This window comes from Miniopterus schreibersii (genome assembly GCF_964146895.1).
Source record: "Miniopterus schreibersii genome assembly, chromosome: 1".
NCBI classification, from domain to species: domain Eukaryota; kingdom Metazoa; phylum Chordata; class Mammalia; order Chiroptera; family Miniopteridae; genus Miniopterus; species Miniopterus schreibersii.
This window is the reverse complement of record NC_138101.1, coordinates 149,970,972-149,985,934: the sequence shown is the minus strand read 5'-3', so window position 1 is coordinate 149,985,934 and position 14,963 is coordinate 149,970,972. Positions and strand designations below refer to the sequence as shown.

At 39.0% G+C, this 14,963-nt stretch overlaps 1 protein-coding gene across 2 annotated transcripts in view; it reads left to right on the top strand.

Moving 5' to 3' along the window:
• The window catches only part of ATP8B4 (ATPase phospholipid transporting 8B4 (putative)), a 189,160-nt gene that overhangs the window by 53,508 nt on the left and 120,689 nt on the right, over positions 1-14,963 (top strand). For both annotated transcript variants that reach the window (XM_081140667.1, XM_081140668.1), the window contains one exon: positions 381-442. In XM_081140667.1, the coding sequence (XP_080996793.1) occupies positions 381-442 (62 nt within the window). The remainder of the gene's footprint in view (positions 1-380; positions 443-14,963) is intronic.

Below are 14,963 nucleotides of genomic sequence, written 5' to 3'. Positions count from 1 at the left end.
TGAAAGAAGTGGAAGTCCCATTCCCTGTTGAAGACATCAAAATTAATGTATGGTTTTCTCTGGAGCTATGAGGCAGAGTAAAGGGCATATTGTCTTCTTAGAAGCAACTAAAAAATCTGTGGAAATTAGAAGAGCATGTGGCTAGACTCGTTCCATCGGTGACGTCCAGAATGAAATGTAGTGAGAAGGGTATTGATTCAGATTTAGAACACGGGGAGCTGGGTCCAAGGTAACCATAAGCTGTGCTCATTTTGGACCAATGGTGATATTGTTCCAACAGATGAGCTCAGAGTACTTTCAGTGTCCCTATTTGTGCTGACAAAGTATGATTTAATCTGTTTTTTTTTTTTTTTTTTTTTACAAACACTTTGATTTTTCAGTTTCGCCACAAGAGTGATAATCAGGTGAACAATCGGCAGTCTGAAGTGCTCATCAACAGCAAGTAAGAGACACATTCTTGGGCTTATCTTTAAGATTCCGGGGACCACAAAATAGGTTTTGACAATGGGTGTTTTTCTCTTTTAATTAAATATATATTTATTTCCCCCTTTATTAAAAATTGCAATGTAAGTCCATTTTGTGTTCATGGTTCTCCTTAATGCTCAGCAAATGCTTGTGCTAGACACTCAGCTTCTACTTCAAATCCGTATGGAGTTTCTTTTGTGGAACACAGACGTATCATTATCACTTTGCATTTCTAGATCTAATACTATTAGAACTGGCAAACATGTGATATCTTGTATATAGTAGATGATTCATACCAAATTATTTAATTTGGTAATTACCAGGGAATATTACTAGAGAGACTTTGACACATTACTGTATCAATTTATAGTGATAAGAATTTTGTATTCAGTCAATAACTGATTTTAGAATGAATTATTCTCCATAACACATCTTTTTCATTGCTTTTAAATTCACCCATCAATAAAGAAATATTTATGGGAATGGTTCTTGAATCTGAAATGCTTAAAGCATGTATTTACAAACAGCAGAAAAAACACCTCCAGAAAACTCAGCAAAAAATAAATCTTCATTCCATCGTTTCTTGCTCTCTTTCTCTTTGCCCCTTTTTGGATACTATTAACAGATGAAAAACTAAATTCGTAACAAGTACTTCAGTCTGGCAGTCAACAGTATTTTCCCATGATTTTGAATCATTTGGATACTGTGAAGAATATAGTTTTTAAAGGAAATATAGTAAAACAATCACATGAAATACAAAATTTCAAGTGATTCAAGATATCAAGAGGGGCTACGTAGCCTAGACAATATAGAATTGAAATAATTAATCTCTTTTCATTACTAAATATTGACTGATCACTAATAATGTAATGAATACACATTACAATATAGAAAACAATCCTATATTGCATTGTTTTAGAAAGTGATGTGAAATGCATGCTGAAGAAAATTGATCTTAATCTAAAACTATAGATACAGAAACAGAGACTCTGAAAGAGTGATCCTGGTGGGACATGGATAAGCCATAGAGATGTCTGGAACCATGTGGTTTGTTTCCAATGTTAGCAAGTTTTGAATTGTTGCCACTGTAGTGTGTTTTTTAAAAGCCTGTTTTTTATACTCAGAGACTTTAAGTATGAGTTTAGTCCTGACCCTGAATAATTCTGTGGTCTTAAGCAAGTTCTTCTGTAAGCTAATGTGGTGCGTGACTTTGAGCTGTACTGTTGCATATCTTGACTTTCTCAGGTCTTGAAGTTTTCACTTGCCTTAGACTGACATTAATATGTCTTGACTAATTCCCTAGGAACATTTGATAATCACTCTCATTACTTTGAAGTATCATCTCTTATAAAGTGTGTTAAAAATATGTACAGTTGCATAATGAATTTGAACTAATGGCCTGTGCATATCTTCTCGTGTACCTCAAATTACCAGTTAAAATTTGTGGCACCATCTGGGCAGTGACAGATACTGAGGCCTCTACCTAGAGGCCATAAGAGTAATCCAGTAACTTAGATATTCAGGAACTTGATGACCAAATGTCTCCCACACGTGCTAACTAACATTGTTATCGTTATTAGAAATAGCATTAGTGTTACTTTCTTGTAGTTTCATTTAGCTTTTTGTTGAGTCCTTATGAGGTAGCATTTGTTTGTAATTCAGTATGGTGTGATGTTCTTAAAAAGTATTGTTGCAATGTTGTAAAGTTGAAGGGAGAAGCTCATGTTTAGGATTCAGCTAAAATCAGGCAAGATTTTCCATCAGGCAAGATTTCTCATAAGATTACCTACTACTGTGAGCTCCTTGAGGGCATCTCTCTTGATCACGTCTGTGTCCCTTGAGCCTAGCACAGTGTTAAATTTTCAAGCTGAGCAGTAACTAAGTAGGAGTGCCCTGTCAGGGTGACTCAGTTGGTTGGAGTGTCGTCCCATGCTAGGTATTGCTGGAGGTGAGTGTCGCACTGGGGTGGGCACCACCAGATACATGGGATTCCCTGTGTGCTCCTGTCAGAAGGTCTTGGACTTGGGGTTCTTGCTAGGGCAGGAGCCATCATCGGCTTCTCCTGGAGGGAGAAGAGACATGGGAGGAGAATATAGAGGGGAAGGGAGTATAATGAAAACACTATTCAGGAGACCTGGGTCTATGTAAGTGATCAATGTATGATTTTGGAAATTTCTTTTCCTTCTGGGCATCAGGTGTCCTCTTTCTGTGCTCATAAGCAAGGAAGGTGAGAAGGTATGTTCAGATTCAATACATATTTATTGAGCAACAACCATGCATGGACTCCAGTGCTTCCACATGCAACTGTCATAAAATCCTGGGGTGTGGGTAATGGTGTCTCATTTTAGAAATAAAGAGATTAAGACCTAGAAAGGGAGTGACTTGTTCAGGGTCCCACAGGAAGTAAGAGTCTAAATTAGACCTCTACCCACTCATACAGTGATGTATAAGTATGAACTTTGTGGTCTGATCTTATCTTCACTACTTATATTTGAAGGGCTTTGCATACAATTATAGAAGTATAAACATAATTACGTAATATACATGTAGCTTGTATGTAATATATATGTAAACAAACATATCTATACTTTCGTTGCCTGGAGCATTACTCATCTATGTCCTTAGCACTGTGCACACTGTGATGCTGGACACTGTAAACCTAAGCCACAAAATAATCAGAGAAATAAATCCCTTCCTTTTAACTTTCTTTTTAAATTTTGCTGTTTTGGTTTTGTTACTCAAATTCCTCTTAATTCAAGACCAATCCTCTGCATCTGCAGTCTGTTATAATATGTGAAAGTGCTTAAAATATAGGTGTTGTATTAGACTTGGATAAACTCTTTTGATGAGTTTAGTTATAAAACTAAGTAAGAGCGCCCTGGCTGGGTGGCTCAGTTGGTTGGAGCATTGTTCTGTACACCAAAAGGTCATGGGTTTGATTCCTGGTTGGGGCACATACAGGAGGCAACTGATCAATGCTTTTCTCACATCGATGTTTCTCTCTCTCTCTCTCTCTCTCTCTCTCTCTCTCTCTCTCCCTCTCTTCCTCTCTCTAAAATAAATAAAAACATATCCTTGGGTGAAGATTAAAAAAAGCAACAACTAAGTAGGAGTGACACGATTCCATACAGTAAAAATTAATGTGACTGCTGAATAGAAAGTGCACGTTCTTGCCCCAGGCAAGACGACATGTGCCTGCTGACTGAGTCTGTAAACACCAACAGATCCTTCAGTGTTTCCTAAGAGGTTTCCTCAAGTCACGCCGGCATCCTTGGCCACGGGGGGAGCAGCTTCAGTGCAATTACCCCACATTCAGTCGGTGTATTTCCTAGACACCCTTAGATTTCAAATTGCTCTTGACCATCAGCTTTTTATGCAGCACATTCCACTTTATACCTTCCTGAGTGTTGGTCAGTTTGGCTTGAGTCTCCCAAGCTCTTCCACAGAACTGTCCAAGTGAATCTTATTCAACCATTTTTTCACTTGGAAACTGTGTGTATTTGCAGGGAGAGACAAGGGCTTTCTTTTACTGCTGCAGAATATTGTCTGCACTATTCAAGCTTGACACTCCTAGATGCTGCATAATTATGAGAACAAATACACTGTTTCAATAAAAACAAATTTTATCTTTGTGTTTTTTTTTGGTGTTTTTTTTTAAATATATCTTTATTGATTTCAGAAAGAGGAAAGGAGAGGGAGAGAGAGAGATAGAAACATCAATGATGAGAGAGTCATTGATCGAGCCCACAACCCGGGCATGTGCCCTGACCGGGAATCGAACCCCGATCGCCTGGATCCTAGGTCGATGCTCAACCGCTGAGCCATGCCCGACTGGGCACAAATTTTATCTTTGTTTGATCAACTTTTCCAGTTTGAATGATAACTCCCATTGGATATCAGGATAGAAAATTTTGTTTCCTTTTTTTCTTTAGTATATATAGTCCCCCCATTATAAAAGTAGAGTATGTCCAGGAAGAGAACTTTGGAAAATAAGAAAAGGTAGAAGGAAGAAAATGACATTCATACTTTCAATATCCAAAAGTGTCACTATTTCCTTGTATTTCCTTTCAGTATTTTTCTCTATGCCAAGATTTCTTATAATTGTGTATACATTTTTATTCTTCTGTTTTCACATTACATCATATCTACCAGTTTCCAACGTCTTCATATTGTCTTTATATACATAATTTTTAAGGGCTGCGTAACATTCTGTTAAGTGCATGTCTCATAATTCAAATAAGTCCTTCCTTATTGTTTGATAGTTTGTCTGTGTTTTTTTTTTTAATCTAAAATATAGTTCTTACCCTTTTCATAAGACTGTGTTTTTAGGGCATATTTATAAAACTCACCTAGGAAGATTACAATGTACCCATTATTTCCTATATGAAGGGATTAGAACTTGAAGCATTACTACTCAGTCCACTGAAAACAGCCTTTATCAGAGATCCAGGGTTTAAGTGTGAGCAGGACCGGGTTAGGCATACTGACTGAACCCTGGGAGGTTTCAGTTTCATCAAACATGGGGGTTCCTGAGTGGGTGGCTGTCAGACTTCCAAGGTTATCTTTCTTAATCATGAAAAAACCCCCAAAATGTTCTGCTTAAAAAAAAAAGTATTAGTGACACATATAAATCCCCAAATATCAATAATCTGAAACAGTTGAATATAAGTTTTATATTATAATTACTAGATATCTAGCACTCATGTGTAAAGTATATACATCAGTTCTGGTCTGCAGAGTTCCTAGAATAAATTTGGGCAGCGACTGGGCAGTGCGACCAGCAGACCCTTCAGGCAGCTGTGATCGAACTGTTTCCATCTCCTTTGTTCTGCCAGGTTAGAGGCATGCAGACCGATGCTCAAAAGATCTATTATCATTTGCTGCTGAATTCTTGGAAATAACTTACCCAAGAGAGGGGAAAATTCATGTGTGGCATTGCCCTCTGCTGGATTTGACCCAAAATGTCAGTGTTGGGTAAGAGTGGATTGTTATTATTAAATATGCTTCTCCTTTTTTCTCCTTGGGCACCTGCAACAAAAAATACCAAAGATTGCTGAACTTCATGCATCTGAAGCTGACACACACTTGGTGTGTCTGTGTGCTTCTTGTAATTGGGGGAATGGGAGCATGAGAGGTTCTGGGATTCTGTTGATCACATGGAAGAACTGATAAAGCCTGCATTGAGTTACCTTGTCGTCACCAGGGCTCTGTTGGTTTGCAGTTGGAGTGGCGACTTCTGTAGTTAAACATAAGGCAGAGCCCCAACTTTCTGAGTTTTTATTTTTATTTTATCTCCAGCCGACCTGGGTGATTTACATGTTATGGTGGTACCACTGGGTCCAGAGGACGGCTATTTAGGGTCTATATGAAGAGACTGCATATTTGAAAGGAAAATTAAGACAAAAAACCTTGATTCTCCTTCTCTTAAACAATGTTAATAAAACATACTATTATGGGCTTAAATAACCCTGAGTTTAAAAGCAAGCTAGTTGGAGTAGTCTCATTCCTTTTTTTTCTTTTAGAGGAAGTTGTTTAAAATTAATTTAATTTTGAGCTCGTGCTGCTAACTCACAGAAAACACGTTTCAAAAATAGTTTCACCCTCAATAAATTAATTTCAGTTTCTTCAGTGTTGGGTTGAGCCTTTCTTGGGCAGTTTCTGCGTGTCAGTTTAACAGATGGAGGTGTCCATTTGCCAATGGGTCGGTTTCTGTGTGTGAGCCATGACACTGTGAAGGTTCTTATAAATAATTTTCCATCGTAATCAATTATTATAGTGCATAAAAACAATTTTTAACGTGTTAAATTTCTAAATGGTGACTATTTCCCCAAATGAGGTACATCTTGAAATAACAGGAAATTATAACACTTTCAGAACTCTGCACATGGACTTTTCAGTGGCATCTCCTGATTTGTTTTTAAAATTTATATAATCCAGATGTTAGCTGCACCCTTTTTCTCCTCTTAAATCTCCTCCATCCCCCCTAAAAGCATTAGAGAGAGCAAGGTAGAGCTCAATGAAGATTTTGTGGGGGTTATAAATGAGGAGTTTTATTTCACATGCCTCATAGCAAACAATGTGAAATCCCATTTTAACAGTTTTCTTCCTCAAAGTTCTCTTTCTGCTGCTGGCCTTTGTAATCTCTTCCCCATTCAGTGCTCAGTGTAGTTGGCTCCATCCTCCTTCTCTCAGTATTTGGGGCCCCTCATATTTATCTCCCTTTTATTACTCGAAGTAGTTTGGTTCGTCCTTGGCTCTGAACTCAAACCCATCACAGCTGCTCACCAAAATAGCAGATTCTTCTGTAATGAGGACCCACTTATCTTGCATGACAATGAAAGCTTAAAATACACCATGGTCTATGTAATATTTAAAACTCAATTCTTTCTACTTAAAAAAAAAATAGGCTTACTTATCTCTTCTCTGTTGTCATAGGGAGGAGATCTAGACTTTCTTTTGAAAAAAACCAAAAACAAACCCAAACTTGAGTCACAAAGGCCTTAGGATTTAATAATGTAAAGCCCTCTTAAGATCTTAAAATTCAAAAGCTAAAAGAGACTATAATATTATAGTGAGTAAATTTGGTTTCAATCAGAGCCCACATGTTGTCTATACCAAACCAAACAAATGTTTTAACAGCATTTGTTGATTAACTACTTATTGTTGATTAACTACTTACACATTTCTACTACAGGAACATTTTGCTTTAAATATCCTGAGATAATATCAATGAGTTAATTTCTTCCATGCATTAAATTAATTAATTAACTAATTAATTAATTAATCTTTATTGTTGGAAGTATTACAGATATCCCTTTTCCCCATCATTGATCCCCTCCACCTGGCATCCACTCCACCCTCAGGCCTTCCCCATACCAATGTCTGTGTCCATAGGTTATGCATATAAGCATGTAACTTCTTTGAATAAGCTCTCCCCACCCACTCCCCACCCCTGCCTTCCCTCTGAGATCGTTCAGTCTGTTCCATGCTTCTATGTCTCTGGATCTATTTTGTTCATCAGTTTATTTTGTTCATTATATTCCACATATGAGTGAGATCATGTGGTACTTGTCTTTCTCTGACTGGCTATCCCTTAGCACAATACTCTCCAGTTCCCTCCATACTGTCCCAAAGAATAAGAGATGCTTCTTTTTCACAGCTGCCTAGTATTCCATGGTGTAAATGTCCCACGGCTTTTCTACCTACTCATCTACGGATGGGCCTTTGAGCTGTTTCCAGATCTTGGCTATTGTAATTACGCTGCTATGAACATAGGGGTGCCTAAGTTCTTTCTGATTGGTGTTTAGGGTTTCTTAGGATATATTCCTAGAAGTGGGAATCACTGGGTCAAATGGCAGTTCAATCTTTAATTTTTTGAGGAAACTCCCTATTGTTTTCCATAGTGGCTGCACCAGTCTGCATTCCCACCAGCAGTGTACTAGGTTCCCCTTTCTACACATCTTCTCCAGCACTTGTCCTTTGTTGATTTATTGATGGTAGTCATTCTGACAGTTGTGAAGTGATACCTCACTGTGGTTTTAATTTGCATCCCTCTGATGATTAATGCCTTTGAGCATTTTTTCATGTCTTTTGGCCATCTGTATGTCCTCTTTGGAGAATTGTCTATTCAGGTCCTTTGCCCATTTTTTAATTGGATTTTTTTGTGTTCCTTTTGTTAAATGTATGAGTTCCTTATATATTTTGGATATTAACCCTTTATCAGATGTGTCATTGGCAAATATGATCAACCATACAGTGGGCTCCCTTTTCGTTTTGTTGGCATATAAAAATGCCATCGATTTCTTTTGCTGCGCAGAAGCTTTTTATTTTGATGTAGTCCCGTTTGTTTATTTCCTCCTTTGATTTTCTTGCCCTAGGAGATGTACCAGCAAACATATTGCTACGAGAGATGTCTGAGATTTTGCTGCCTATGTTTTTTTTCTAGGATTTTTGTGGTTTCACGTCTTACATTTAAGTCTTTTATCCATTTTGAGTTTATTTTGTGTATGGTGTAAGTTTGTGGTCTAGTTTCATTTTTTTTGCATGTACCTGTCCAATTTTCCCAACACCATTTATTGAAGAGACTGTCTTTCCTCCATTGTATGCTCTTGCCTCCTTTGTCAAACATTAATTGAGCATAGTGCTTGGGTCGATTTCTGGGTTCTCTATTCTGTTCCACCGATCTATATGTTTGTTCTTGTGCCAGTGCCAGGCTGTTTTTATTACAGTGACTTTGTAGTATAACTTGATATCTGGTATTGTGATCCCATCTTTGTTCTTCCTTCTCAAGATTGCCATGGCTATTTGGCATCTTTTCTGGTCCCATATAAATTTTTGAAGTGTTTGTTCTAGATCTGTGAAATACGCTGTTGATATTTTAATAGGGATGCATTGAATTTATAGATTGCTTTGGGAATCAACATTTTAATGATGTTGATTCTTCCAATCCATGAACACGGTATATTCTTCCACTTGTTTATATCTTCTTCTATCTCTTTTTGCAACATCCTGTAGTTTTCTGAGTACAGGTCTTTTACCTCCTTGGTTAAGTTTATTCCTAAGTATTTCAGTTTTTTTGTTGCAATGGTAAAAGGGATTTTTTTTTTTTTAGTTTCTCTTTCTGAGAGTACATTATTGGTGTATAAAAATGCCATCCATTTATGGGTTAATTTTGTATCCTGCTACCTTGCCGAATTCATTTATTAAATCTAGTAGTTTTTTGGTGGAGTCTTTAGGATTTTCTATGTACAATATCATGTCATCTGCAAATAATGACAGTTTTACTTCCTCCTTTCCAATTTAGATGTCTTTTATGTTTTCTTCTTGTCTGATTGCTGTGGCTAGGACTTCCAAGACTATGTTGAATGAGGGTGGTGAAAATGGACACCCCTGTCTTGTTCCTGTTCTTAGGGGAAATGGTTTTAGTTTTTGCCTATTGAGTATGGTGTTGGCTGTAGGTTTGTCATATATGGCCTTTATTATGTTGAGATATGATTCCTCTATCCCCACTTTGCTGAGAGTTTTTATCAAAAATGGGGGTTGGATTTTATCGAATACTTTTCCTGCATTTATTGATATGATCATGTGATTTTTGTCTTTTAATTTGTTTATGTGATGTATCACGTTTCAATAAACGTGATACATTTGTGAATATTGTACCAGCCTTGCATCCCTGGAATAAATCCCACTTGGTCATGATGTATGATCTTTTGTATATATTGCTGGATCCGATTTGCTAATATTTTGTTGAGGATCTTAGCATTTATGTTCATCAGGGATAGTGCCTGTAATTCTCTTTCTTTGTAGTGTCTTTACCTGGTTTTGGAATAAGGCTAATGCTGACCTTGTAAAAAGAGCTTGGAAGTGTTCCTTCCTCTTGGATTTTTGGGAATAGTTTGAGGAGAACAGGTGTTAGTTCTTCTTTGAATGTTTGGTAAAACTCCCCTGTGAAGCTGTCTGCACCAGGGCTCTTGTGTGCTGGGAGGTTTTTTTTTTTATCTCTGCTTCAACTTCATCAGCAGTTATTAGCCTATTCAAGTTTTCTGACTCTTCCTGATTGAGTTTTGGCAGGTTGCATTTTTCTAGGAATTTGTCCATTTCCTCCAGGTTGTCCAGCTTGGGGCCATATAGTTGTTCATAGTATTTTCTTTAAATCTTTTGTATTTCTGTTCGGTGAGTCATTATTTCACCTCTTTCGTTTCTGATTTTGTTTATTTCAGTCCTTTCTCTTTGTTTCTTGATGAGTCTGGCTAAAGGTTCATCAATCTTGTTTATCTTTTCAAAGAACCAGCCTTGGTTATGAGGGTGCTCTCCAGCTCGTCTTCAGTTGCAGTTGATTATTCAGGGTGGTTTTTCTATATTTTAGTTGTAATTCCAGTGTGGTCCCGGGAGAGTGTCAGTGTAGCTTCCACTCAGTCTGCTGCCATCTTGAATCTCTTCTTTTATGCATTTTAGATTGGTATATTATCTTCTGCTTTAGGCAGGAAATCAAGAAATCTTAAAAGAGTATAAAGTAAATATAGAAATTACTGTTGATTCCATTATCCAGCTCAGAGTAAACTACAATGAATTTGTGAAGGATTTTTATGGCTCCCTTTCCTCCCCCATCCTTGCTTTCTCCTGTTTTTTATTCTCTCAACTCTTCCACACAATACTCATTTAAAAAATAATTGAGATTTTACTATATCTTATTGTCATGGTTTGCATGGTGGTTCCCCCACCCCACCCAAAGATATGTCCACTGGAACCTTGAATGTGATCTTCCTTGGAAAAAGGGTCTTTGCATATATAATTAAGTTAAGGATCTTGAGATGAGGTCATCCTAGGAATCCAGTCACAACTGTCTTTATAAGAGAAGGGAAGGAAAGAAGATACAGGACAAAAAACATACTGTGAAGATGGAGGCAGAGATTGGAGTTAAATAGTCCCAAATCAAGGAACGCCTGAAGGTCTCACCAGAGGTCGGCAGTGAGGAACAGATATTTCCCTAGAGCCCTCAAGTAAGTGCCACCCTGATGACACCTTGATTTTGGGTTTTTAGCCTCTAGAACTGTGAGAGAACAAACTTTTGCTGTTTTAAACCACCTAGTTTTTGGTAATCTGTTATAGCAGACCTAGGAAATGAATGCTCTTTTGTTTTTAGCTTTTAATTGAAAGGTTCTGTTTGTTCGTTTGTCATTGTTTTACTCAATAGACATTTATTAAATGCCTACTGTGTGTCAGGCAGGATGCTATATACTGGGCATGCAAAGTTAAATTAGACATAATTTCTGCCCCAAATATAATGCAATCATGCATATATGGTATGCAACAGGCTTATCTCTAGAATTGCTACAATACTCTCAGCATTTTATTTTATTGTTTTGAATCATGAGTAAGGCGAGTGAGCAAAATGACTCATCTCATTAGGAATGTGCCGCTTTTGAAAATTCTTATCAGTATACAGGCTCTGTAGACAAACCAATGCCAGGTGGCAGAAAACCTTTATAGGATTTGGGAACCTGGTTGGAGATGGTGCCTTGAAGCTGTAACTCAGGGAAACATTAAACCACCTTTAAACTTGAGTACTGGTCTCAAAACCTAAGATCTATTTCCTTATTCCATGCCGGAAATTAAAAAAATTTCTCTCTGCTTGTTGACTTTTGACAAGAATTAGATGTGTAATAATAGAAGAAGAAAAACAAAGAGAGGGGCAGAGAGCATAGAAAATAAGAGTAATGATTTGTAAATTAGAGCTAAAGATTCAAGGCACCTGGGAAATTTGGAGGCTATAGAGTGATATTGCCAGGAACATGTGAAAAGAACTCTGGCAGTGGCATTGCGGGCCGGTTACCAGAGACAAGGGAGACAGGGAAGGTGTAACTGGGATCATGATGCTGAACACTGCAGAAGGGAGCAAAGGGACCCTCATGATGGAGACAGATTAGATGCTGAAGATGTGAAAAAAATTGATAGCATTTTAAAATGGAGAATATATGTGCAATAAAGTTTGCTTTCTGTAAGTTTTAGAAAAGAAGTGATAATTCACTCAAAATAAGTACTTACTGGATTTTTAAAAAATGTTTTATATATATGTTTTTATTAATTCCATGGAGAGGAAGGGAGGGGGGAGACAGAAAGAAAGGGAGAGGGAGATAGAAACATCAATCTGCTGCCTCCTGCACATGCCCTACTGGAGACTGAGCCCCCAACCCAGGCGTGTGCCCTGACCGGGAATCGAACCTGTGACCTCCTGGTGCGTGGGGACAACACTCAACTAACTGAGCCACACCGCCACACAGTACTTACTGGGTTTTAAATTTGACTAATGTCCTGTGTTAAGCACAGTATGAGGGAATTTGAGGGGGAAAGAAGAAAAGTGAAGTATTGAGAAGTGAAATTAAGATGAGAGAGGGATTCATGGAAAAGAATGTAAGAACGTCAGTGAGACTGAAGGTGCTGTATTGGCAATGAGCGGTGAACTTTGTTCGGATCATTTAATTTGCTCTGTGTGTCAATCACGCATGTCAAGACTTCATCAGGGACATGAGGTAGAAATTCTTTAGGGGCATTGAGAGTAGTGACAGGGATTCACGTTAACCACTCACCCATCTATCACTCAAGCCACATTTATGTGACACTCCTCTGTACCAGCCACTGTGCTAGATACTGGGGATAGAGAAATTATTAAAGACCCATATTCCTTCCCTCAAGGAGCCTGGAGTTTAGGGTAAAAGGTGGACAAATAAACAGACTACTTTATAGTAGTAAGTGCCATGATAAAAGGAAACCTGAGATGCTGCGGGAGCACACGTGCGTGCGCGCGCGCGCGCACACACACACACACACACACACACACACGTACAGACTCCTTATAGAGGACTGTTGGAACCTGTGTTGTCTTTCTAGCCCATGAGGCAGGAGGGTGTTGGGGAAAGCCCACCAACCTGGTGTCAGGAGGCTGAGGTCTGGTCCCAGCTCTGTCACTAATTGGCTGTGTGACTGAGAACCATGGACCTCAATTTTCTCAGCTATAAAACAAGGGGGTTGGATACCAGTCATTTTTAAACTCTTCTTTGTCCAACCAGCAGAGCCCTTTCAAACAAAATCTTACACAGAAACCCAACATATAGAGCAGATACAAGTGTTGCTGCTCAGGATGAAACTGGGTCGGGGATCCGGAGTGTGTCTTCTTGGCTGCCCTCTCATCCTCTGTGGTGGCCCTTGAGGGGCCTCCATGGACATCACTGAACCATATAGTGCTTCTCCAAGTGAAGTCTGAGGACTGCCTGGGTCCAAATTAACTGGGCACAGACTCTTGAGCCTTTTCCCAGACCTCCAGAATCAAAACCTCTGGGTTTGAGGCCTATGACTCTATTTTAATTAGCCCTTAATGGAATTTTTATGCACACTGAAATTGGAGTACCGCTGGGCTAGCTATTTCAAGGTCCCTCCCAGTCCTTAAGCACTGAGGCTCTGTGACACTCTTTAGCTTTTTGTGACGATGAGATACCTAAGAAGGGAAGTCAGAGACTCTACAGAACAAAAAGATTTAACAGTAAATGGGAGGTTAGAAGTGTAAGGGTGGATAAGATAGTAATAAAAATAATAGTAATAATAATAATAATAAAATAGATGACAGTAGAAGAGGAGAATTTAATATAAGGAAATAAGTTACAGAACAGATTAGGGAAAGGAGAGAGTAATTTAACCATAGGATCTTCCAAAAATGAAGATATTGTATTCCAGTTGGACAAAATTGTGGCAAAAAGTGCCAGGAGACAATTCAGAGCATGAGGCTGCCAGAGTTAATGCCCTGACCAGATCTTTCCACAAATCCTGTGCTCACCTCTGTCATAGCACATAATGTCTTACTGGCCTCCTTACTGTTCATTTATTTGTCTAGATGTACTGATGCTTGTTAGGTGCCGCATATATAGGGGACCCTAACAGACAGATAGCCATGCTGAGTGGCATTTTATTATAAGCCGAGGCAAGAGTGCTACTAAGGAAAAGATTATGGTTCTAAAGAGAGTTGTGTGTGTGCGTGTGTGCGTGTGTGTGTGTGTGTGTGTGTGTGTGAGAGAGAGACAGAGACAGAGAGAGAGAGAGAGTATTAATTAGGCAAGGGGTGTGAAGGGATGGAAAGGAGAGTTACAGATAAAGGTAATAGCATGTACAAAGGCTCTGTGGATGGAGGGAGGGTGGGGATTGTGAGGGACTGAGTGTCAGAAGCACAGAGAGCAAGGCTGAGAGAAGAGCAGTGTGAGATGAGGCTGGGAAAGCAGTCAGAGGCCAGACCCTGCAGGGCCTGGACGACCATGTTAAGAGTTTGGGTCTTTTTCTTAAGAACAGAGGAGATACATGGAAGGAATTACCCTTTGAAAAGCTCATGCCTGCTGCATGGGGGAGAAAAACCAATGGAGGGGGCCGGGGTAGAGGTAGGGAGGGGCGGTTGTCTGTTGCTGTGCTTGTCTGTCCTTCTACTGCTGCGAGTGACTGGAGGCTGAAACAGTCTGTGTTCCCATCGCCTCACTGAACAGTGTCCTGCATGCAGGTGATGCTCAATCATTAATGATGGATGAGCTGCATACATTTAAATAAATCAAATGCATCATTTCGAGTCATGATCAGAATACCTTTTATGTACTTTACTTTCCCCTTTTTTCTTCCCTACCACTATTATGGGGACAAGGGGAGGTGTTCACATATTGCATGTTCTGTGAACATCATGGTCTGCTGTCACAGCCGCTTGAGACTGGTGTTTGCTGTGGGGTATTTGGATAACAGCCCCATCTCTAATCCAAGTGCTCTGTGTTACTGGGAGTCTCCCTGACATTGCTGCACCTTAATGTGCATGGGACCATGTCTGACATTTAAAAAATGGGAGAGGATTAGGTCCATCTGGGCCTCATTTCTGAATTAGCAGAGCTCAAGGTAGCATTTGAAACAGTGCTTACTGTTTCTTTCACAGCTGCCCCCTGGTTGCAGCATGTTGGAAAACAAACATGTGGGAACCT